At 46.9% G+C, this 26241-nt stretch overlaps 1 protein-coding gene across 2 annotated transcripts in view; it reads right to left on the minus strand.

The window, feature by feature from the left end:
* Positions 1 to 26241, minus strand: part of fgf14 (fibroblast growth factor 14) — a 469680-nt gene that overhangs the window by 3836 nt on the left and 439603 nt on the right. For both annotated transcript variants that reach the window (XM_033023106.1, XM_033023107.1), the window contains exon 4: positions 2304 to 2502. In XM_033023106.1, coding sequence (XP_032878997.1) covers positions 2304 to 2502 — 199 coding nt within the window. The remainder of the gene's footprint in view (positions 1 to 2303; positions 2503 to 26241) is intronic.

Raw genomic sequence — 26241 nt, forward strand, 5'->3', positions numbered from 1 at the left:
TTCACGCGGGATTTTCGGACAGTGCAGGATTTTCGGAGCCCCACGCGATGTCGGGACCAGCCCCGCACAACTCCGTACGCCTCTGCCGATTGTAGTGGGACCAGCCCCGCAAGGCCGTACGCCTCAAGCGACCACGTTTGGTTGCGCTAGACGCATGCTATCGCATGCTGGTGGGACAGGCCCTTTACACAGCTCAGCAAGAGGCCTACTTGCCCATTGAGTCTTTGTTGGCTGTCTTGAAGAGTGAGTCAGCCTGTCCCATTTCTCCGTCATTCCCCACATTCCTGTGCTATTTTCCCCAGTTCCCTTGCAAGTGTAGCAATCAAATGTACCTCCACCTCCATCCAGACCACGCATTCAAGATCCAGAACATACTGAAAGTTTATTTTTCCTCAACACTTTCTGCTTCCTTTGCAGCCTATCTGTTCTTGTCATTGTCCCTCTGTCTTTGGAGACAGTTTCCTCGAGTCTTTATCTAGTCTGCCTGCATCAAAGCTCACAATCACTTTGAAGTCAGGAAGCCCCATTACATTGAGCTTTCATTGGAAAACCAATGCCTCACAGTAGATTCTGAGATAAGGGAATATTTACACATAAGAGTGGTACGCATGGGTTTGCTGAAGGAACTAATGAACCATATTGATTGTTGCACTAGAGCAGTACATTCACAATAACCTTTGCCAGGGCTGGCGTTTACTTAATTAACAGAATTTATATTCCCTGAAACAGTGGTGGGATTTGAATCTGTGCATTTGGATTATTAACCTAGGGTTTTGTATATGAGTCCACTAATTCAACAACAATGCCACTGTAGATCCGATTCAGATTCAGATTCAATTTTAATTGTCATTGTCAGTGTACAGTACAGAGACAACGAAATGCACATGTACAAAATAACTCAGCGGATCAGGCAGCATCACAGGAGAAAAGGAATAGGTGACGTTTTGGGTCGAAGGGTTTTGACCCAAAACGTCACCTATTCCTTTTCTCCTGATCTGAGGAGTTACTCCAGCATTGTGTGTCTATCTTCGGTGTAATCCAGCATCTGCAGTTCCTTCCTACACATCTACGCCACTGTACTGATTTGTACTGCACTGGATTAGATGGCCATTCAATTCTAGAACCCTGACTCATTCCTTAAAATAGGAGGCCACCCATTTAAGGCCGAGATAAGGTGAAACTTGCAAAACTTTGGAACACTTCCTCTAAGGGCAATGAAAGCAGAGTCTTTGAATAGTTTTAAGGCAGTGGTGGAGAGGTAGTCGATAAGCAGGAGGGTTGAGGTGATCAGTCTTTGGAGGTAGGCAGGAATGCAGAGTTGAGTTTGAAATCAGATCAGCCTCCTGCTTCTGTTTGCAAGTGAATTGTAATCAATATAGGATGTGTTTAGTTAAAGGCATATGCAGTCTGGTGAGGCCACACTTGGATTATTGTGTGTAGTTGTGGTCACCACATTACAGGAAGAATGTGGGAGGCTTTGGAGAGGGTGCACAAGAGCTTCACCAGGATGTCGCCTGGATTAGCGTGTGTTGGATATCAGGAGAGGTTGGACAAATTTGGATTATTTTCTTTGGAGGCTGAGGGGAGACGATAGAAGTTGATGATATTATGAGAGACATAGGTTTGGAAGATTGAGTCTCTTTCCCAGGGTGCAAATATTAAATACTAGCAGAAATAGTTTTTACACAGAGGTATTGAGATTTGAGAATTAAGGGACAAAAGTTTAGGGGTAACATGAGGGGGAACTTCTTTACTCAGAGAGTGGTAGCTGTGTGGAATGAGCTTCCAGTGGAAGTGGTGGAGGCAGGTTCAATTTTATCATTTAAAAATGAAATTGGATAGGTATATGGACGGGAAAGGAATGGAGGGTTATGGGCTGAGTGCAGGTAGATGGGACTAGGTGAGAGTGAGTGGTCGGCATGGACTAGAAGAGCCGAGATGGCCTGTTTCCGTGCTGTAATTGTTATATGTTATATGTTGTATGTACCTGGAATGTGCTGTCAGGAGCGCTGGAAGCAGGTATGCTTGTGGCATATAAGGGGCTTTTAGACAGGCAAATGGAAATAGGAAGGGAATGCGTGAATATTAGTAGATATTAATATACATGAATATTAATTCCAATTTTTGTAAGGTGTCCTTGAGACTCTTGAAAGGCGCCCATAAATAAAATTTATTATTATTATTATATTAATGGTATTAGTTTGGTCAGCACTGACTTGATGGGCCGAAGGGCTGAATCTGGAGCTGCACTGTGACAAGTGGCTGGTCCCTCTCTATAGCCGGCTTACAAGTGAGCCAATTACCTTCCAGTGGTTTGGGCAGAAAATGAGAAGCAGGCTTAGTTTTCTTCACACGATTTCCTTTCATGATTTGTCCATCCTTGTTGAAGCCCAGGTACCAAGCCCTGCCGGATTCCTGCTGCCGATACAGCATCGATGAGTAGATCACATAGTAATTCTCGTAGACTGACTCCTTGAACTTGCATTCAGGGGTAAAAAGTTCCTGTGGGGCAACAACATCACAGAGTTTTAACCCAATGTTTTGTGCCAGATGGGAACACATCCCTTTAAAATAATTACATTAAGAGTAAAGTGAAACACAACTAAAAAGTAAAATTAAAATTCACATATGCAAGTGCAAGGCAGAGCAAATCAGAAGGATTAGTTTCTCTTGGCAGAGAGGCTACATCAATTTGAAATAACCAGCAGGGTCACTTGAGGGGTTGCGGTATGATACAGATACACAAGAAAATAATAGCAGCATTAAGTAATGTGTCGGAAGGAACTGCAGATGCTGGTTTAAACAGAAAATAGACGCAAAAAGCTGGAGTAACTCAGCAGGTCAGACAACATGTCTGAGAAAAGGAATAGATGACGTTTCGGGTCGAGACCCTTCTTCAGACCAATGGTTGATCTGCCCTTAGTCTCCGCATCTTTAGAATTTAGATTTTAGAGACACAGCACGGAAACAGGCCCTTCGGCCCACCCAGTCCACGCCGACCAGCGATCCCTGTACACTAATACTATCCTATACACTAAGGACAATTTTATCAAAGCCAATTAACCTACAAACCTGTATGTCTTTGGAGTGTGAGAGGAAACTGGAGCACCCGGAAAAACCCACGCAGGTCACAGGGTGAACATATGTACAACTCCAAGCAGACAGCACCCGTAGTCAGGATCGAACCTGGGTCTCTGGCGCTGTAAGGCAGCAGCTCGACCACTGCGCCACCGTGCCGCACTGTGCTCTTCCATGCCAGTTCCCCTTAGCCGTCGGATCCCTAATCTTTTAAAACTGTCTCTACCTATCCCCCAGAGATCAGGCATCCCCAACCTCTAGAGCCTGTTGTCCCACTTAGGAAACCTGAACGGAAACCTCTGGTGACCTTGCGCCCCCCCCCCCCCCCCCCCCAAGGTTTCCGTGAGGATCCCGGAGGTTTTGGTCACTCTCCCTAATGGTGAAAAGTGGTTTCCGTGGAATCGAGGCTTCTTCTATGTTCCTGCGATTATTTCAACAAATTCAAAACCGGCCTCAACTAAAAATAGGTTGCCGTTTGGTCGAAGCCGGTGGAGTGGGGTTGCTATTTACTTACAGGCAGTCGAAGGCCATCTCCTTCACTGACTGGCCATTTTGATTGGCTCATTGGAGTTTTCAGCAATGATCCTATAGGATCTTTGGTTTTCAGGACCTAGAAGATCCGCCGGAAGGTAAAATGCCCGCTAACTTTATTAAACTTCTTAAAACTGTCTCCACTCCTTCTCCCCCCCCCTTCTCTCCCCTTCTCCCCATTCTTCCCCCTTCTCTCACCCTTCTCGCTCCCCTTCTCCCCCCTTCTCTTCACTTCTCTCTCCCCTTCTCTTCCCCTTCTCTCTTCCTTTCTCTGTCCTTCTCTCCCCTTCTTTCCCCTTCTCTCCCTCCCCCCCCCCGCGCTCTCTAAAGGACTTACTGTGCTCTGTGGCAGCCGTTTACCTTCCTCTTCATTGTGCAGACAGCCCTCCTCCGCTGTCCCTGGCCCCCACCTTCGCGATGTGTTTGTGTGTGTGTGTGTGTGTGCGTGCGGTTGGTAGTAAAGATCCTGTAGGATCTTTGGTCAGTAGATGCAGCTCACGCTTCGGTCGAGGCTTTCCAGGCGAGTGACCAAAACCTCTGGCGACTCATGAAAACCTTGGGTGGGGTGCAAGGTCGCCGTTCAGGTTTCCTAAGTGGGACAGGGGCATTATAGAGACTTCTGAAGATTCACCACCTTCAGTGACTTTTCATTCCAATGCCTCCATTGCCACTATTGGCTTTTTTAAATAAGAGGACCAAAATCACACGCTGTGCTCCAGGAGTGGTCCCACCAACTCACTCTACAAATGTCACAAAACGTTCCTAATCTGAAACTCCAATGCCCATGCAATGAAGGCCATCATGCCATTTGCTTTCTAAGCTATTGCTGCACTTGCCTGCACATCTATTTTTGTGATTCACACACAAGAACACCTAGATCCCTCTGAACTTTGCTCAACTGCAATCTCTCTCTCTGCTTAGATAATAATCTGCCTTTAGCTTCCTCTTACTTAAGTGCATAACCTGACACTTCCCACGTTAAACTGCCTTTGCCAAATGTTCGCCCACTCATTGAACCTATCAACATCCTGCTGCAGAATACAAACTTCTTCATCAAAGCATTCCCCCTTACTTATTTTAGTGTCTTTGGCAAACTTGGATGCCTTACACTCTGGCTCCTCTTCCAAGTTGATAATAGAGATAGTAAATATTTAACAACTAAGGACTGAGCCTTAGGGTACTCCACTAGTTATGTCTTTCTAGTCTGATAAATTCCCATTTACTCCGACTCTGTTTTAATGTGAAGTGATTTCTCCCAATGCCCTAAGCACTTACATAGAAACATGGAAACATAGAAAATAGGTGCAGGAGTAGGCCATTCGGCCCTTCGAGCCTGCACCGCCATTCAATATGATCATGGTTGATCATCCAACTCAGTATCCTGTACCTGCCTTCTCTCCATACCCCCTGATCCCTTTAGCCACAAGGGCCACATCTAACTCCCTCTTAAATATAGTCAATGAACTGGCCTCAATGAACTTATCTTGTGCACTAGCATCGTATCCACCTGAGAGAGCAGCTAGAATCTTTGTTTAAAAAAATCCACCTCTAAAAGTGTGCAGCACTCCTTCAGTACTGCACCAAGCTTCAGTCTATGCTTTGTCTCTCTGGAGGGAGACTGGAACCACTGGTCTGAGGCAGAGTCACAACATTGCATATTCACCCCAACCATCACTCTGCTCATCAAGCCTGTCTCCCTGCTCTCCCACATTGCACCCGGTGCTTCCGGATTCAGCCCTCCCCCGACCAGCCCTGTGTCTCCCTGCTCTCCCACACTCATGCTCTTCCAATGTGCTGGGGTCTGGAGCTCAATGCCTACGATTGTATCGCTCGATGCAAATTAATGAAAGAAACGACACAGTCACCGGTGGCTGCTGGCTGGCAAATGCACCAGTGCACGTGAGGAGAACTTAGGAAGACAATGCATTTCCAAAGAAGCCTCCCCACCCAATGTGCCATACACCTCCCAATGTGCTTCACCTCACACTTCCATCTGCCATTTTTCTACCCATTTTCTGTAGCTGATCTACATCCGACAGTATACTCTGACTGCCTTCCTCACAGTCCGTAACCCCAGTCTGTAAACTTACCGACCAACCCCTCCATATTTATGTCCAAGTCATTTATGTACATTACAAACGGTAGACGTCCCAGCACAGATCCCCAAAGAACTCCACTGGTCACAGACCTCCAGCCTGAATATTGTCCTTCCATAGAAACATAGAAATTAGGTGCAGGAGTAGGCCATTCGGCCCTTCGAGCCTGCACCGCCATTCAATATGATCATGGCTGATCATCCAACTCAGTATCCCGTGCCTGCCTTCTCTCCATACCCTCTGATCCCCTTAGCCACAAGGGCCACATCTAACTCCCTCTTAAATATAGCCAATGAACTGGCCTCGACTACCCTCTGTGGCAGGGAGTTCCAGAGATTCACCACTCTCTGTGTGAAAAAAGTTCTTCTCATCTCGGTTTTAAAGGATTTCCCCCTTATCCTTAAGCTGTGACCCCTTGTCCTGGACTTCCCCAACATCGGAAGCAATCTTCCTGCATCTAGCCTGTCCAACCACTTAAGAATTTTGTAAGTTTCTATAAGATCCCCTCTCAATCTCCTAAATTCTAGAGAGTATAAACCAAGTCTATCCAGTCTTTCTTCATAAGACAGTCCTGACATCCCAGGAATCAGTCTGGTGAACCTTCTCTGCACTCCCTCTATGGCAATAATGTCCTTCCTCAGATTTGGAGACCAAAACTGTACGCAATACTCCAGGTGTGGTCTCACCAAGACCCTGTACAACTGCAGTAGAACCTCCCTGCTCCTATACTCAAATCCTTTTGCTATGAAAGCTAACATACCATTCGCTTTCTTCACTGCCTGCTGCACCTGCATGCCCACTTTCAATGACTGGTGTACCATGACACCCAGGTCTCGCTGCATCTCCCCTTTTCCTAGTCGGCCACCATTTAGATAATAGTCTGCTTTCCTGTTTTTGCCACCAAAATGGATAACCTCACATTTATCCACATTATACTGCATCTGCCAAACATTTGCCCACTCACCCAGCCTTCCACCACAACCCTCTGTCTTCCATCACTAAACTAGTTCTGAATCCATATAACTAAGTCATTGCTAATTCTTATCATCCCACTCCCGATTCTACCACCCACCTCTACACTGTGGACTATTTATAGAGGTCAATTAACCTTCCAACACTCTCGACTTTGGGATGTAGGGGGAAACTGGAGCACCCGGAGGAAACCCACATAGCCACAAGGGGAACGTACAAACTCCACACAGTCAGCACTGGAGGTCAGGGTATAAACCGGGTTGCTGAAGTTGTATGGCTGCGCTAATCTGCCACCAGTCCTGGGCATCGGCGTAGAGATAAGCCCAGTTGTCCTTCTTTGCAGTTTCAGCATTGAATCTGTTCCCTGCACCTTGGCCAGTAGCTTGTAAGAGCTATTGAATATAAGTATTTCATTTCGTATTTCTATAACATGCCCTTTATATTAAGTGAGTTGACGATGATGCTAAGACAAGAGACTGGGAAACATTATACAAACACATTAACACCTGTTCTTGCATGTCAACAAAAATAGCTATTAATGATACTCTGCTCTGTAACGTTTGACTTTGGAAATGCATTGACTTTCCGCTCTCCTCACGTGCACTAGTGCATTTGCCAGCCAGCAGTGACCGGGGACTGTATCGTTTCTTTCATTCATTTGCTTTGAGCGATAATAGCCTTATCTTCTAATTACAGTTTGCCTTCAGCACACTCTCTGCATACATATTGACATGTACACCGTGACTGGCAATAGCTCGAGCATTTCTCTCCCATCCCTGGAAAAGATCAAACTCCGTTTATCTAAAGGGTCAACAGCTGAAGTCGACTTTATGTATGAATTATGGGTTGAAGGATGTTCCAAAATGTCAAGCCATTTGTAAAACTCTACAAGGTAAAGACCCTGCATGTGTAATTCCACTGTTGCAGTGTCTGAAAAGAAGAGAACCATTCCATTAGATGGAATCATTCTTGATAATTTTGTTTATAATGTTCACCGCAAATATTCAGGACGTCAATTGGATTAGAATGTGAATTTAGATCACATCCCTAATATCCACATTCACTGAGATTGATAGTTAAACGACACATTTTAAACGAAGGCGATCTACATTAATGTATAACCGGTGAAGCAGAGAATAAATTTACGGTTAACTGTTCAAACAAAGATATTTTCTTGGTAAGGATAATAAAATGAGCTGAAATCCTGGAGGAGGTTGCTCTGATTCGTTCAATGTAATATGGGCCTGCTTCTCTTTGATTCTGGTTACCTTGTGACTTTAGGCTTTAGAGAAACAGCGGGGAAACAGACCCTTCGGCCCACTGAGTCCGCACCGACCAGCGATCACCCCGTACACTAACACTATCCCACACACGAGGGACAATTTACAAATTAAACCAAAGCCAATTAACCTACAAAACTGTACGTCTTTGCTGTGTAGGAGGAAACTAGAGCATCCGGAGAAAGCCCATGAGATCACAGGGAGAACGCACAATCTCCATGGAGATTGCACCCATAGTCAGGATCAAACCTGAGTCTCTGCTGCTGTTAGGGAATTGATGGTCTTGAGCAAGAGTTGAAAATCTCTGTACGATTCCTACAATCTGCTTCCTTGTCGTCAATATCAGACTGGGCTACCTACGTCTCATCAAGGATTTATATACCTTTAAGCCCACTAAAATAGTCTCCATTTATAGATTACTTGAAGGGGTAGATCGGACCGGCGCGGAGGCCGGACTGAAGCCTGAACCAAGGACTATATGAATAGTTGTGTTCTCTGACCTACGGACCTAACTCCCAAGTTGTATTATTGATAGTTTATCCTATTTTTCTAAATTCTTTCTTTCTTTCTTTATTTATTTTTCCTATCTATAAATATAAATAAATAATTAGAGGCAGGCAATGTTAATAGGTAAGTGATAAAGGAGGATCCCAGCTACTTTGGTAACTGGGTCCCTGGAAACCTGGATATTTAATATGTAACCGTTAAACAAAGTCTGTACTGGTTTGGACTATGATATGCAGATGCCTCTAATAAAAATTTATTTAAAAAAAACCCCAAAAAAGCCCACTAAGATATCTGATGCCCTCCTTCTTAATGTTAATTTTTCTGGAATTCCATTGTCCGCTTCCTTGGTTTCTCCAATTCTACACCAACGGTATAACTACAATTGTGGTTACTGTCTCGGAAATGTTCCACCGACTCCCACCACTTGCCCGCGACACTTGCTTAAATATCCCCGTTGTAACTACATTGTAACTCCCCTTCCCATTCCCATACTGACCTTTCTGTCCTGGGCCTCCTCCATTGTCAGAGTGGGGCCACATGCAAGTTGGACGAACAGCACCTCATATTTTGTTTGGGCAGCTAACAACCCAGTGGTATGAACATTGATTTCTCTAATTTCAAGTAACCTTTACATTCCTTAGACATCCTGCTAGTTTCATTGTTCGTATCCCTTCATTATCACCTGTTCCACCGCCAACAATGGACCATTGTGGGCTCCACATTTCCTTTGTCATCAGTGCTGGCTCTGATCTGATCTGTACTTTTTCATATCTCTAGTTCCCCTTTCCCCTGACTCTCGGTCCGAAGAAGGGTCTCAACCCAAAACGTCACCTGTTCCTTTTCTCCAGAGATGCTGCCTGACCCACCGCTTCACTCCAGCATTTTGTGTCTAATCATAGGAATGGGGTTTATATTAGTAAAGGCTTTACGATGCAGTTGGCCTGACTAATGGGTTACCCTGGGATTCCTCTTCCCTCTCGAACTCCCCCTTCCCATCATCTATAAACCAACTGTGGTTGCGGACTCTGCTTCCACAGAAGGGACAAATAACCCCTGGATGTAGTGTTTAAGAAGGAACTGCAGGTGCTGGAAAACCGAAGGGGCAGAAGGCACCTGACTGGGCGGTGGGTGAGTTGGTTTGTGAGCTGGTGTTCTCCTTACGCCCCTGTCCCACTTAGGAAACCTGAACGGTAACCTTGGGAGACTTTGCGCCCCACCCAAGGTTTCCGTGTGGTTCCCAGAGGTTTTTGTCAGTCTCCCTACCTGTTTCCACTACCTGCAACCTCCGGCAACCACCTGCAACCTCCGGGAACCGCACGGGCTGAAACGTTGCCTATTTCCTTCGCTCCATAGATGCTGCTGCACCCGCTGAGTTTCTCCAGCATTTTTGTGTACCCCTGGATGTAGGTTTGGTGAATTGTCAGGCAGCCTAGTCATAGACATCACTGTGATAAGATTTGAACTTCCAAACCTCAGTAAATCAAATACCCAGACAAAACACTGGACTTGTGGTAATTTGTGGAAGAACCATCTCCCCTTCAAGATTGGAAAATAACGGGATTAGATGTTAATGGTCACAGTAGGACCGACTGCCAGCTGCCCTCACCTCCTGCAGTTCATTCCTATTCTCTTCAACAGGGAAGAAGCCTTCTCTTAAGGCCGTCCCTTGGGATGGAGGGACGACTTGCTTCCATTCTGGTGTTGTGGCTTTTGAGGTGTCTGCTGTGGGACTCTTCCACATGTGTGGGGCAGGAGGCACCTGGCTGGGCGGTGGGTGAGTTGGTTTGTGAGCTGGTGTTTTGGAAACGTGGAGGGGGCCTGCTTAAGTAGCTTTACGCCCCTGTCCCACTTCGGAAACCTGAACGGTAACCTCGGGAGACTTTGCGCCCCACCCAAGGTTTCCGTGCGGTTCCCGGAGGTTTTTGTCAGTCTCCCTACCTGCTTCCACTACCTGCAACCTCCGGCAACCACCTGCAACCTCCGGGAACTGCACGGAAACCTTGGGTGGGGCGCAAAGTCTCCAGAGGTTTCCGTTCAGGTTTCCTAAGTGGGACAGGGGCGTTAAGCTACTTATGCAGGCCCTCCCTACATTCCAAAGCACGGACGAGGTTCTCAATCCCGTCCTGAATGCTTCTTCTCCACTTTCAGTGCTCATGGCCAGAGGTTCTCCAGGAGTCAGAGGGGACATCGCATTTAGCAACACACACAATGAGAATATCCTTGAACCTTTTCCTCTGATTTCATGACAATCTCTTGCCGTGACAATACAATACAATACAATACAATACAATTTATTTGTTGTCATTTGAACCTCATTGAGGTTCAAACGAAATTTGGTTTCTGCAGTCATACACACAAGAAAAAGAACCAAGACACAACACAATTTACACAAACATCCATCACAGTGAATCTCCTCCTCACTGTGATGGAAGGCAAAGTCTTATCTCTCCCCGTACTCCCCATTCTCCTCCCGATGTCAGAGTCAAAGCCCCCGGCGGGCGATGGTAAATAAGTCCCACAGCCATTAAGGCCGGGCCGGGCGATGCAAGGCCACGCACCGGGTCTTGGTGTTGGAGCCCCCGGCGGGCGCTAGCAAGTCCTGCGGCCATTTAAAGCCGCGCCGGGCGATGCAAGGCCGCGCTCCGGGTCTTGGTGCTGGAGCCCCCCGGCGGGCGCTAGCAAGTCCCGTGGCCATTTAAAGCCGCGCCGGGCGATGTAAGGCCCCGCTCCAGGTCATCCTCAACCCCACAACTCGGGCGGGAGAAGTCGCCGTTGCGGAAGCCCCGAAAAGCGGTCTCCCAGCAGTGACCCGCGGGCTCCCGGTGTCACCGTCCACCAGACCTGTGGTTGGAGCCTCCGAATCTCCGGGGTCAGGTCGCAGCCGCGCGCCACCACAGCTCCTCCCGCTCCGAACTCGGCCAGCTCCGCGATGGTGGGTAAGAGCTCAGAATAGAGCGTCTGTTTCACGGGTCTGGTGTCAGGAATGTGAATTATACACAGAGTCTTTTACCTAGAGTAGGGGATTCAAGAACCAGAGGACATAGGTTTAACGTGAGAGGGAAAAGATGCAATAGTTTAGTGCTCAGTTTAGTTTATTGCCGTGTGTACCGAGGTACAGTGAAAAGCTTTTGTTTCGTGCTAACCGATCAGCGGAAAAGTCGTTCAGGACCACTCTCGATGTGTCGCTAAGGATGGTTCAGCTGCCTGATACTAGGAACCTGAGAAACATAGAAACATAGAAAATAGGTGCAGGAGGAGGCCATTCGGCCCTTCGAGCCAGCACCGCCATTCATTGTGATCATGGATGATCGTCCCCTATCAATAACCCGTGCCTGCCTTCTCCCCATATCCCTTGACTCCACTAGACCCTAGAGCTCTATCTAACTCTCTCTTAAATCCATCCAGTGATTTGGTCTCCACTGCCCTCTGTGGCAGGGAATTCCATAAATTCACAACTCTCTGAAAACGTTTTTTTCTCACCTCAGTCTTAAATGACCTCCCCTTTATTCTAAGACTGTGGCCCCTGGCTCTGGACTCACCCAACATTAGGAACATTTTTCCTGCATCTAGCTTGTCCTTTTATAATTTTATATGTTTCTATAAGATTGCCCCTCATCATTCTAAACTCCAGTGAATACAAGCCTAGTCTTTTCAATCTTTCCTCATATGACAGTCCCGCCATCCCAGGGATCAATCTCGTCAGAGGGGCCACTTTTTCACACAAAGGGTGGTGGGTACATGGAATGAGCTTCCAGAGGAGTTAGTTGAGGCAGGTACTATCACAACATTTAGAAGGCATTTGGAGAGATACATGGTTAGGATATGTTCAGAAGGTTATGTGCCAAATGCAGGTAGGTGGGACTAGTGGAGATGGGGCATCTTGGTCAGTGTGGGGAAGTTGGGCCGAAGGGACTGTTTTCATGCTGTGCCACTCTATGACTCTGACTCTATGGAGGCAGAGCCTCTAAAGTGGGGATGTCAGCCTGGGAGAGGATATTGACAATGGTTTGCTTGTTCCTTCCAGTGAATTGTAGAAACAGCTTCCCCGGTATTTTTCCAGTGCCTTGACGTGTCTGCTGTAAATCTCTGAAGCATACATGAGGACAAGGGTCACTGTTGACTGCTGGACACAAGTTTTGTGCCAAATCTGAGATATTAATCTTCAAATACCTCGTTCTTCAATCAACGAAAAGCTGTCTGCAGCGTTGAAAGCAGCGATAAAATTCATCATGAAAGTCTGAGTTTTGCCAAGAGGGATTCCCAACAATAATTTTTCATTATGATTGTCACGTGTACCAAGGTAGAGTGAAAAGCATTTTTGTTGCGTGCTATCCACTCAGCGAAAAGACAATACATGATTACTAATTACAATCAAGCCGTGCACACTGTGTACAAGGTGAAAGGTGTTACCTTTAGTGCAAGATATAGTCTTGCAACATGCAGTAAGTGTTCCACCTTTTCCAGAGTAACTCAATAAATGATTATTTCAGTCTGCAGAAGGGTCTCGACCCGAAACGTCACCCATTCATGGAAACATAGAAACATAGAAAATAGGTGCAGGAGTAGGCCATTCAGCCCTTCGAGCCTGCACCGCCATTCAATATGATCATGGCTGATCATTCAACTCAGTATCCTGTACCTGCCTTCTCTCCATACCCCCCGATCCCTTTAGCCACAAGGGCCACATCTAACTCCATCTTAAATATAGCCAATGAACTGGCCTCAACTACCTTCTGTGGCAGAGAATTCCAGAGATTCACCACTCTCTGTGTGAAAAAAGATTTCCCCCTTATCCTTAAACTGTGACCCCTTGTTCTGGACTTCCCCAACATCGGGAACAATCTTCCTGCATCTAGACTGTCCAACATTCCTTCTCTCCAGAGATGCTGCCAGTCCCGCTGAGTTACTCCAGCTTTTTGTGTCTATCTACGGTGTAAACCAGCATCTGCAGTTCCTTCCTGCACATTTCAGATTATGGTGCGGGTGGGGAGGGGTGGGAGGGGGATGCAGGTTGGCAGACTTGTGTATGCCAAGGTAAGGCCTGTCCTCTCGTACGCTTTGCTGAATGCGCTAATGAGACTTTGGATCTTAATGTAGCCTGGACAACTGAGTGACCTTGGGTTCTGTATTGCAGTCGCAGTGGGGATAAGTTTCCCATTAGTTCTGAAGATTAGCTCCACTCCCCTGGGATGTGTGCAGGAGTTTAAATTAATGACAGTGCAAGCAATTTGCAACAGTTGATTCATCTGCAACCCGTGTGGTCTAGGGATACGGAAAGACGCCGAAGCGATCGCAGGGAGAACATGCAAACTCCACACAGACAGCACCCTAGGTCAGGATCGAACCTGCGTCGCTAGAGCTGTGAGGCTGCATAATCACTGCTATACAAGTGTATTATTGACTCTGTTCGGAGCCAGCGACAGAAACCAAAGCTCACCCAGTAATGAGCAAGGATTTCTCTTGCCAGTTCCGCTTTAAAGCACAATGCCGCAATTGACACTCATTTCCTAGCAGCCCAATGGCTTTATTTATATTTTCAGTCACAAAGCCCTGACTGAAAGAAAGCATTTTGATCCTCTAATCCATTATCACACAATCTGCCTCTTCTCACTGATCCACCATGTTAAATTCAGGAGGAATTGAACAGCCATGGCATGCGTAACTTACAGATAAATTCAAAATGTCAAATGCAGTCGCTGAATATATTTAGAGCACAGAATGGTACGGTGCAGAACAGGCCCTTCAGCCCACGATGTCTGTGCCGAACAGGGTGCCAACTTAAACTAATCCCTTCTGCCTGCACTTGATCCATATCTCTCTATTCCCTGTATATTAATGTGTCCATCTCACAGCCTCTTAAACATCACTATCGTAAGAAGTTAGGTAGGAGATAGGTAGACACAAAATGCTGGAGTAACTCAGCGGGTGAGGCAGCATCTCTGGAGAGAAGGAATGGGCGACTTTCGGGTCAGACTGATGTCATGGGAGGGGGTGGGACAAAAATAGAATGTAAGCAGTCAGGATAGTGGGGGAACTGGGAAGGGGATGGAGAGAGAAAGCAAGGACTATCTGAAGTTTGGGAAGTCAATGTGCATACTGCTGGTGTGTAAACTACCCGAACGAAGCATGAGATGCTGTTCATCCAATTTGCACTGGGCTTCACTCTGACAATGGAGGAGGCCCAGGACAGAAAGGTCAGATTGGGAATGGGAGGGGGAGTTGAAGTGCTGAGCAACTGGGAGATCAGGTAGTTAAGTCGGACTGAGCGGAGGTGTTCAGCGAAACGATCGCCGAGCCTGCGCTTGGCCTCGCCGATGTACAGGAGCTGACACCTGGAACAGCGGATACAGTAGATGAGATGGGAGGAGGTGCAAGTGAACCTCTGCCTCACCTGGAAAGACTGTCGGGGGCCTTGGATGGAGTCGAGGGAGGGAGGTAGAGGGACAGGTGTTGCATCTCCTGTGGTTGCAGGGGAAAGTACCTGGGGAGGGGGTGGTTTGGGTGGGAAGGGACGAGTTGACCAGGGGGGTTCTGCGGGAATGTGGAAAGCAGAAAGGGGTGGAGATGGGGAGACGTGGCAGTAATGGGAACCCGTTGAAGGTGGCGAAAATGTTGGAGGATTATATGCTGTATGTAACAGCTGATGGGGTGGAAGGTGAAGACAAGGGGAAGTAAGAATGGAGCTGCGGGATATCAAGGAGACCCTCGTGAGAGCCTCATCTATAATGGGGGAAGCCCCGTTCCCTAAAGAATGAGAATAAGCAGTAGTTAGATACATTTTAAATGTAAAATACATCAAGGGGTATGGGGGAGAGTGCAGGAATAAGTATTGAGATGGAGGATGAAGCACAGAATGACAGAGCAGACAAGAAGAAGAAATGGCCTCCCCCCGCTTGTAATTTTATGTTTATGTGTAGTCACTAGTCATCTCACGAGAGTAGCAGAGCATATTAATATTAATAAGGACACGGTTAATAGTATGAGAATCTAATAAAAGCTGCAGGAAATCTGATAAACAAAAGCAGAAAATGCAGGAGAAACCTAGCAGGTCAGGCAGCATCTGTGGAGAGTGGAACAGGCCCAGTTTCAGGTTTGCTACCCTCCATCAGAACTGGGAAAGAGAGAGAAGCATGTATGTTTTCAGCAGGGGAGAGGGAGGGATGTATTGGTGGTGGAGTGTATTGTAATGATTTCATATGAAACAGATATCAGCGTGTGAAACAATGTTCTGTTGATGTTTCTCACTACAAGAACTCCAGATGCCTGTGAGGCATCTACGGCAGAAAAGGTTGTGGATTGGACATGTGGCACAGTGGTGCAGCAGTAAAGTTGCTGCCTTACAGAACCAGAGGCTGCAGTTTGATCCTGACCACAGGTGCTGTCTGTACGGAGTTTGTACGTTCTCCATGTGTGCATGGGGGTTTTCTCCGGGTGATCCAGTTTCCTCCCATACTCCAAAGAGGTTAATTGGTTTAGAACCTGCCATGCAGGGACCTGCCTCCCCCCCCCCCCCACCCCCGACCCTACAATATCTGAGGAAGGGTCCTGACCCGAAACGTCACCTATCCATGTTCTCCAGAAATGCTGCCTGACCCGCTGAGTTACTCCAGCACTGTGTGTCCTGTGTTCCAGGTCTTGCTACCCTGAGGACTTGCCGAAGGAACACTTTCATCAAATTTATTTTCCCCATTGCTGAAGGTAGATGTACCCAGGTTAATCGCCAATGATTGAAGGTAGATGGACCCAGGTTAAAACCTAGCCCAATTGATTTGTTCTATTCGCTTAGCAGGCTTTGCTGGTTCCTTCCGCTAACTTTGGACCGATTCCATTTGGTGTGTGTGTGTGTGTGTGGATTCCCCCAGGAGGGAACTTTGACATGCTCTGTTGAATTCCTGCTGACAAAGATCTCATATTCAATTGCTGATGATTTGGAAAGAAGAGCAATTTCTGTGGCGTGAGGGAGTGGAGCAGGGGGTGGAGGAGGGTGTTCTAGGGACAAGAATCTCTTGCCCCCTGCACATCTGAGTGAAATGCAAAGGCAGAGGGAGGGGAGAGAGGTGGAACGGGATGGGGGGTGGGGTATGGGGAGGGGAGGTAAGGATCTAGGCAGCATCACTGGATGGATTTAAGAGAGAGTTAGAGGGGCTAGTGGAATCAAGGGATATGGGGAGAAGGCAGGCACGGGTTATTGATAGGGGACGATCAGCCATGATCACAATGAATGGCGGTGCTGGCTTGAAGGGCCGAATGGCCTCCTCCTGCACCTATTTTCCATGTTTCTATGTTTCTATGTTTAACCCATCATCCCCTGCTCCTTTCTCATCGCCACACAACTGTTTTTTGTAAGTTTGCATTTATATATATGGTTTAAATATTTATTTCCAAGCTTTTCTTTTCACTCACAGACATATATATATATATATAATATATATAAAATGCGCTTTATTTATGCAGAAATGTATTTCTTAATTTCACGAAGATCAGCTAAGACCATTCAAGTTGAAAATCACACCCAAATTACCTCCTTCATGTTTCATGCGGCAGGCTGATGTATGATGCACATTCCACGGTTGCAAATTGTGGCAAAACTATTTTCCTGAAGTGTATATCACTGCCACTACCGACCCACCCACCCACCTCCCCTCGAGTCAGATATGGGTTCTCGGTTGGCAGAGGTGCTGATGTCGGACAATTCAGAGGAACTCAAGATACACAAAAATGCTGGAGAAACTCAGCGGGTGCAGCAGCATCTATGGAGCGAAGGAAATAGGCAACGTTTCGGGCCGAAACCCTTCTTCAGACTGATAGGGGGTGGCGTGGAGAAGGAAGGAGAAATCCATGTTGAATTGGACTCTTGTTTTGTTTTTTTTGCTCCCTGCAGAAAAAGCAGTTTAATTTTTAATCTGTGTTCCCACTGTAACCTGGCAGCATGCTGGCTGGGAAAATCCTGAAGGCAGTCTCGTTGTGCTAAATGTCACAGTCGCATTAACCCTCAGATGCAGCAATATGTCTGTGACCTTCAGGCGCTGAGACTGCTGCGACAGAAATCATAGCGCTGGTGGAATCTTGCCTTCATCCCCTGTTGCACACCGCTGACAACTTGTCTCCTAATCTTCCTATCTCGGGCTCATGCATGCTCAGGCTTTGCCGACCAGGATCGCGCTTGCACACACTGCCTCGTGGCCCCCCGTGACCTTTCTCCGGGAAAGAAATCTCCCGGATAAGGCTCATTCCAATCTTGTCCTTGGGGGTTATTTTATTTTGTAGAGAATTACAGCCAGTGTTTTTCTTCTGTGAAAAAAAAAAATCCAATTCATGGCTAAAAATGGCATTCTGAATGTTACTCCGGGCACTTTCTCCGACAACAGCAATGGAACTAATTAGTCAGAAAGTGTTGAAGTGCTGCTTCTGCCTCCACCACTTTATGCACAGTAAAATTAATTAATTTGACACACGTTCTAGTTAGAAATTCTGCTTCTAAACCCCAATTCTGATGACTATGATGAGGGGGGAGGGGGTGTGGGGTGGGGGGCGGCGAGTTTAGGGGTGGGGACGTTAGGTGAGGTTGGGGGGGCAGCATTACAGCACAGATTCAGTGAATCGGGTTCGATCCTGACTACGGGTGCTGTCTGTACGGAGTTTTTATGTTCTCCCTGTGATCGTGTGGGTTTTCTCCGGGTGCTATGGTTTCCTCCCACACTCCAAAGACGTACAGGTTTGTCGGTTAATTGGCTTTGGTAAAATTGTAAATTGTCCCTAGTGTGTAGGATAGAAACATAGAAACATAGAAAATAGGTGCAGGAGTAGGCCATTCGGCCCTTCGAGCCTGCACCGCCATTCAATATGATCATGGCTGATCATCCAACTCAGTATCCTGTACCTGCCTTCTCTCCATACCCCCTGATCCCTTTAGCCACAAGGGCCACATCTAACTCCCTCTTAAATATAGCCAATGAACTGGCCTCAACTACCTTCTGGGGCAGAGAGTTCCAGAGATTCACCACTCTCTGTGTGAAAAATGTTTTTCTCATCTCGGTCCTAAAAGATTTCCGCCTTATCCTTAAACTGTGACCCCTTGTTCTGGACTTCCCCAACATCGGGAACATTCTACCTGCATCTAGCCTGTCCAACCCCTTAAGAATTTGGTAAGTTTCTATAAGATCCCCCCTCAATCTTCTAAATTCTAGTTCTGGTCAGCTGATAGTGCTGGTGTACGGGGTGATCGCTGGTCAGCGCGGACTCGGTGGGCCGAAGGACCTGTTTCCGCACTGTATCTCTGAACTCAAAACTCTACTAAAGGGTTCTGACCGGAAATGTCACGTATTCTTGTTCTCCAGAGGTGCTGCCTGACTCGCCGAGTCTCTCCAGCACTTTGAGTCTACCACCAGCTATCAATTGCCACGTTTTGTCTCACAACTACCTCTCTTCCAGCTTTCTTTCCCCCACCCCAATACACTTAGCCTAAAGAAGAGTTCCAACCTCAGACATAGACAATAGACAATAGACAGTAGACATCACCTATCCTTGTTCTCCAGAGATGCTGTGTGACCTTCTGAGTTACTCCAGCGCTCTGTTTTGTTTTTGTAAATCGGCATCTGCAGTTCATTATGTCTACATTGTACTTTGCTGTCCGTGGAGCTTGACCAGTGTAAACGAGCTGCTAGGCTTCCCACATTAAAACAGTGGCGGGGATTCACAATGCCTCATTTATGAAGCCTCCGGTACCTTTAGATCAAGACTTTTTGATCATCAGCTAGAAATGTAATCAAGACCGAGGTATCCAGAAGCTATGAACCTGTGACAGTGATGAGGGTGATTGTATTGAACAGTTCCTACTGCTGAGGGGGTTGAAGTAATTGGGAACATCGACTTTCACTGCAAACAATGAAAGCTGGGGAAACTCCAGCGGGCTGAGACAGGAGGAGAAGGCAGGGAGGTATGAGCGCCTGGGCAGGGATAACTCTCTCGATTTCCAGCACTGCTGAGTTTATGACCCTATTAGAAAGCACCAGGTCTCCCTGCAGCTGTTCAAAAGCGGATTTTACCCAATCGCAGGCACCGCACAGAATAAACGAGTTTACCCACTGAGCTGAACAGCCTCCCAGTTCACGGAAATCCCTGCCTTAGTCGCTGCCGTGTGCTGATATAACTGACCCTGGGGTGTTCCAATTCCTCTCAACAGCGGAACCTGACAACCTTTGCTCCATGTCCCCCCATCCCCCCCCCCCCCCCCTCCCATCTCGAGAGTTTCTTCTGAGATAGAGCGTGAAATCCCTTCCTGACTTTGAACACGTCCATTAAATCTTCCCCTGACCTTCTCTGCTTCAAGGAGAGAGAGATCCCAGCTTCCCCAGTCTCTCTGCAGAACACTGGGGCTGTTGCAGCAAATCTCTTCCACATCACTGCCTTGACATGCTTTCTTCGGCTGTGGGTGGAGAGGGGAGGGGGGGAGGGGGCAGGGGGGTGTTGTAATTAAACAAAATAACCCCTTCTGGCCTTAACCGGTGATTTCTTAGCTCCAGAGTGTGGATAGGGAAGAGGACAAAGTCAGAATAAGCACTGTTTTTTTCCTACAAGCACCCATCCTGCAATCTCTGGGTACAACTCAGATCCCACCCTGACAAGCAGCATGTTATCAGAAGTGGAAAGGAACACATGATATTTAGAAACAAATTATTCAGCCCCTCTGCTCTGTGTCATTGCTCCTGCCTTACACCAGCCCCTTCCCTCTCTCTCCAGCTTCCCCCATCTTATTCTACCCCGCTTACCCTCATGTGTTTACCCAGCTTCTCCTTGAGCCTACCGCTTCCTCATTTTGACCCCCACTTGTTTCCCACTCCCTAGAGAAGAAAGGTCTCCCCGAATTGTCTGGAGTCGAAATACTGCAGATACTGTAATCTGGAGAAAAACACCAACAGCTGGAGGTACAGAGAGACAAGCAGCATCTGTCGAGGCTAAGGGATAGTCGATATTTTGGGTCGAGACCCAAAATTAGAGCACTCTCAGGAGAAACTCAGCGGGTGCAGCAGCATCTATGGAGCGAAGGAAATAGGCAACGTTTCGGCCCGAAACGTTGCCTATTTCCTTCGCTCCATAGGTGCTGCTGCACCCGCTGAGTTTCTCCAGCATTTCTGTGTACCTTCGATTTTCCAGCATCTGCAGTTCCTTCTTAAACACTTAGAACACTCTCAGTCATGTTACAGAAATAAGGAATGCTGATTAATGCACAAAAGGACACAAAGTGCTGGAGTAACTCAGCAGACCATGCAGTGATCTCCTAAGAGCATGGATAGGCAACATTTCTGGACGAGACCCTTCTTCAGACCCGAGTTCGTCCAGCAGTTCCTGTACCCGAATTCTCTATTTGATTTATCAAAGAGTATCGTATTATATAATTCTGGTCTTCCCCACTAATGGAAATATTATCTATACACAGACCTTATCAAACCTCGTCACCATCATGATACCTCTATCTCTCAGTCCTGTCTTATCTCAAGGAAGGATCCCCAAGTGATCAGTGTTCCCTGACAGCCACAGTCTCACAGTCCTGCTTCACTGCTGGGAATCTGTTCAGCACCATCAACAAAACCTCTATGTTCCTTCTGTTAAATGCAGACTAAATCTGTGCATAGAAACATAGAAACATAGAAAATAGGTGCCATTCGGCCCTTCGAGCTGCACTGCCATTCAATATGATCATGGCTGATCATCCAACTCAGTATCCTGTACCTGCCTTCTCTCCATACCCCCTGATCACTTTAGCCACAAGGGCCACATCTAACTCCCTCTTAAATATAGCAAATGAACTGGCCTCAACTACCTTCTGTGGCAGAGAATTCCAGAGATTCACCACTCTCGGTGTAAAAAATGTTTTTCTCATCTCAGTCCTAAAAGATTTCCCCCTTATCCTTAAACTGTGACCCCCTTGTTCTGGACTTCCCCAACATCGGTAACAATCTTCCTGCATCTAGCCTTGTCCAACCCCTTAAGAATTTTGTAAGTTTCTATAAGATCCCCCCTCAATCTTCTAAATTCTAGCGAGTACAAGCCGAGTCTATCCAGTCTTTCTTCATATGAAAGTCCTGACATCCCAGGAATCAGTCTGGTGAACCTTCTCTGTACTCCCTCTATGGCAAGAATGTCTTTCCTCAGATTTGGAGACCAAAACTGTACGCAATACTCCAGGTGTGGTCTCACCAAGACCCTGTACAACTGCACATTTTATCCAGGGTTCAATACACACTTATTAAAACTTGGCGCTGAAAACTGAGGGAAAGGAAAAAAAGGAAACTTATTCTCAGTGAACACAACATTTCATTTGAAAGCTGCTGTTGGTTTGGAAATGTAATGTTATATCTCCCCTGGAGAACAAGAGCAAAGATAAATTGGTTTGAAATCCTATTTCCTGGGAATTGCCATTTTTTTAATAAGCAGAGCTCAAGACATTATGATGTCTGTGTCCTACCCAGGAGACCCCCCCTGCTGGAAGCTGGCTCCTAAAGAAGTCATAAATCACTGTTCCCAGGCTCTCGGTTCCAGGCAATCCTCCTCAATCCCACGATGCACCAGTACAACCTACAGCTATGAAGCTGCCGTTGTGGACCACCAGATTCAAGAATAGTTTCATCCACCACTGTTATAAGACCCCTGAAGGGACCTCTCATATGCTCAGGATGAATATCCCTTTCATGAACCCTGTTGTGGCCCATGAACTCTTTTTAACTGCGCTATATTCTATTCTATGTTTACTATTCTTTTTGTACTTCTTGATGTAGTCACGGTTGGTACCATTTGCCTGGATAGTGAGGAAAACAAATGTTTGCACCGTATCTTGGTACTTGTGTAATAGTAATCTAATATCAATACAAATTCCAGCACCAATACTTATGCCAATAATGGAGAACATGGATAAACAATGTTTTTGGGTTGGGGTCTGAAGTAGGGTCCTGACCTCGAAGGGCCGAATGGCCTACTCCTGCACCTATTTTCTATGTTTCTATGTCTCTATGTTTCTATGATATGGGGAGAAGGCAGGAACGGGGTACTGATTGGGGATGATCAGCCATGATCACATTGAATGGCGGTGCTGGCTCGAAGGGCCAAATGGCCTACTCCTGCACCTATTGTCTATTGGCTATTGACCTGAAATGTTGTCCATCCATATTCTGAGTCTGAGTTACTCCAGCATTTTGTGGCTTAGTTTGTAAACCAGCATCTACAGTTCCGTATGTCTCCGATGCCAATACTGACACCAATATCAACATCAATATCAATACCACAGCAATAAAAATGCCAATACCAATATCAATACAAAACGGAGCAGAATTGAGGAAGCTTTCTTTCATTCCTGAGGAAATGATTGGGTTTAATGGTTCAATGAAACTTTATTGTAACGTGTATCAAGGTGCAGTGAAAGTCCTTTTTTGCATTCAGTTCAGTAAAAGTATTGCTATACATAAGCGAAAACGTAGATAATTCCAAGTGCATAAGAATAGTACACTGAGACAGGATATAAGAGTCGCCATGTTTTTGGCATCATTTTTCATGATTCAAGATCAAGATGTCATAAAAGTAGAGTTCTTAACTTGGCCATAAGGGGCTGTTGTCCTGGAGGTGGTGCATGGTCGGTCTGGCCAAGCAAAGTTGTTGGTCTCCTCCACCATCCCGTGCTGCTCTACTTCGCATCCCATCTGTGCGCTTGGCCTCTTGGAGCGGGTTCCTGAGCCACTTGAACCCCAGGCTGCTGCAGGGTTTCCCCAGCGGCCCACTTCACCGATGCCCCAGTCTGGACAAACCGGCCTGTGAACCATCCTCGCCTCACCAGGCCACCGCTCAGTCTTTGTGTCCCAGTGGCGTCTCCCGCCGCTGATGTCGCAGCATCCAGAGCGCTTTTGAGGGCACAGAAGGTAAGTCCCCAATCTGTTTCCCGACACCATTGCATCCACTAAGTGTCTGTGGCATTCAGCCCATCAAGCCTATTCTGCCATTCAATCATGGCTGATCTATTTCTCCCTCTCATCCCCATTCTCCTGCCTTCACCTCATAAATTAAATTAAATTAAATTAAATTTCTTTATTTATATAGCACATTTTTAGTCAACGCATTGACCCCAAAGTGCTTCACATAATTACATCCACACACACAGGCAAAGATGGGTGAAGTGTCTTGCTCAAGGACACACACAGGCAAAGGTGGGTGAAGTGTCTTGCCCAAGGACACAACGACAGTATGCACTCCAAGCAGGATTCGAACCAGCTACCTTCCGGTTGCCAGCCGAACACTTAGCCCATTGTGCCATCTGTCGTCCCTGACACCCTTACTAATCAAGAATCTGTCAATCTCTGCCTCACAAATATCCATTGATGGCCTCCACAGCCTCTGTGGCAATAAATTCTGCAGATTCACCACCCACCGACCGACTAAAGAAATTCCTCCTCGTCTCCTTTATTTTCTGAGGCTATGCACTCTGGTCATGGACACTCTCCCACTAGTGGAAACATTCTCTCCACATTCACTCTATCCAGGCCTTTCACTATTCGGTAAGTTTGAATGAGGATCCCCTTCATCCTTCTAAACTTCAGCGAGTACAGGCCCAGTGCTGTCAAACCCTTCAGAGCCTCCGAGCTACCTTGTTTCAGGCGCACACTGTGCAGGAGGCCGTTCAGTGCAAGATGTCCTCACAGGCTCTTTGCAACTCCCCCCCCCCCCCCCCTCACCCCCAATGTTTCCCATTTTCCTGTGTTCTCCACACAACTCTCCATCTCTCTTCTTCCAGTATTTATTTTTCTAGTTCCTTTCTGAAATTTCCTGTGGAATCCACTACCACCGTCCTTCCAGACAGCACGCCCTACCTAGATCACTGCAACCTAATATGTGCAAACACGCCCCTCCTCTCCCTTCTGGTTCTTCTACTAATCCCCTTCACTCTGGGTCCTCTGGGCACCCAGTCTCGCGTCTGTCTTTGCTTATTTACTCTATCGAGACGCTCAACCTAAATTAGCCTGAGCACATAAAGCATGCAAACTGGAGCAGGCATTGTGCCCAGTCAAGCCAACCCTAGCTAGGCTGAGTAAGGTCGCGGCTGAAGGTCGTAGGAATAGTGGAGAGAGGGATTTCCACCTCAGAGTTCCTGGTGCCTCTGGTTATTTGCAGTATTTGTCCTAGCCTCTCGGTTTGTGTTACGGTCTCTCCCGAGTATTCATTCACACTCACCGTATTAGTCAGGGATCTAGTTTGCAGCTTGTAGGTGGTTTCAGTGAAGGACTACCCACCTGATCCTCATAGTCAGTGTTTCCTCAGGATTGTCCTGGAACAAGACTGGAACCCACAAACCGCTGACTCAGAGGCTGTGAGCCTTGCCACGTCCAGCATCCTTCCGGCTCACTGGCCGACATGGAGGTGTGAATGGGCACATGAAATGATAATGTCGTTTCTGTGGTTACCGCGTATTCTTTGCTAAAGACATTTCCTTATGAGAGAGCCTTCCCAAAGTGAAGAGTTTGTGTTGACATGATGTGGGAATGGGCAGTAGGTATCAAGTGGCACAAACAGTTGCCAGGCCTGCTTTCTTCTGGCCTTTTCTTACCTCCACTTCCCTCCCCTCTACTTTCAGTCTGAAGAAGAGTCCTGATCGAAACGTTCCCCATCCTTTATCTCCAGAGATGCTGCCTGACCCGTTGAGTTACTGCAGCACTTTGTGTCTACCTTCGAACACTTTGAAATGTCGGCCAGAGGTAAGACCAGGTGTTGCCTCAGATTGAGAGCCATGAGAACCATCTAAACTCAACATCAAACTCAGGGGTAAAAAGCAGCAGCAGTTTTGGTCCCCTAATTTGAGGAAGGACATTCTTGCTATTGAGGGAGTGCAGCGTAGGTTTACAAGGTTAATTCCCGGGATGGCGGGACTGTCATATGCTGCGAGAATGGAGCAGCTGGGCTTGTACACTCTGGAGTTTAGAAGGATGAGAGGGTATCTCATTGAAACATATAAGATTGTTAAGGGCTTGGACACACTAGAGGCAGGAAACATGTTCCCGATGTTTGGGGAGTCCAGAACCAGGGGCCACAGTTCTGGAGTAGGCCAATAAGGAGTAAGCCATTTAGAACAGAGACGAGGCAACACTTTTTCTCACAGAGTTGTGAGTCTGTGGAATTCTCTTCCTCAGAGGGCGGTGGATGCTTTCAAGAGAGAGCTAGGTAGGGCTCTTAAAAATAGCGGAGTCAGGGGATATGGAGAGAACAGGGTACTACTGATTGGGGATGATCAGCCATGATCACATTGAATGGTGGTGCTGGCTCGAAGGGCCGAATGGCCTACTCCTGCACCTATTTTCTATGTTTCTATGTTGTGTGCTAACCAAACAGTGGAAGTGTCTATTGTCTATTGTTTTAAAATGTGTTCCCCCATTAAAAATGACATCATCTTCTATAGTTCCTCTCGTTCCTCATTCCCGGGCACCAAACCAGCAGGTTAAGGTGTAAGAGGCCTTAGATTTATGGTTAAGGAGTAGGAGGCCTTAGTTTAGTTTAATTTAGTTTATTGTCACGTGTACCGAGGTACATTGAAAAGCTTTTGTTGCGTGTTATCCAGTCAGCGGAAAGACCATCGGGCCATCCACGGTGTACAGCTGTCGGAGGTTTAAGGTGAGAGGGGAAAGATTTGAAAGAGATCTGAGGGGCAACCACTTCACTCAGAGTTTGGTGGGTATATGGAATGAGCTACCAGAGGAAGCTGTAGGGGTGGATTCATAAGACGTTCAGATGGATACATGGATTTA

The sequence above is a fragment of the Amblyraja radiata genome, chromosome 6 (genome assembly GCF_010909765.2).
Source record: "Amblyraja radiata isolate CabotCenter1 chromosome 6, sAmbRad1.1.pri, whole genome shotgun sequence".
Lineage (NCBI taxonomy): Eukaryota > Metazoa > Chordata > Chondrichthyes > Rajiformes > Rajidae > Amblyraja > Amblyraja radiata.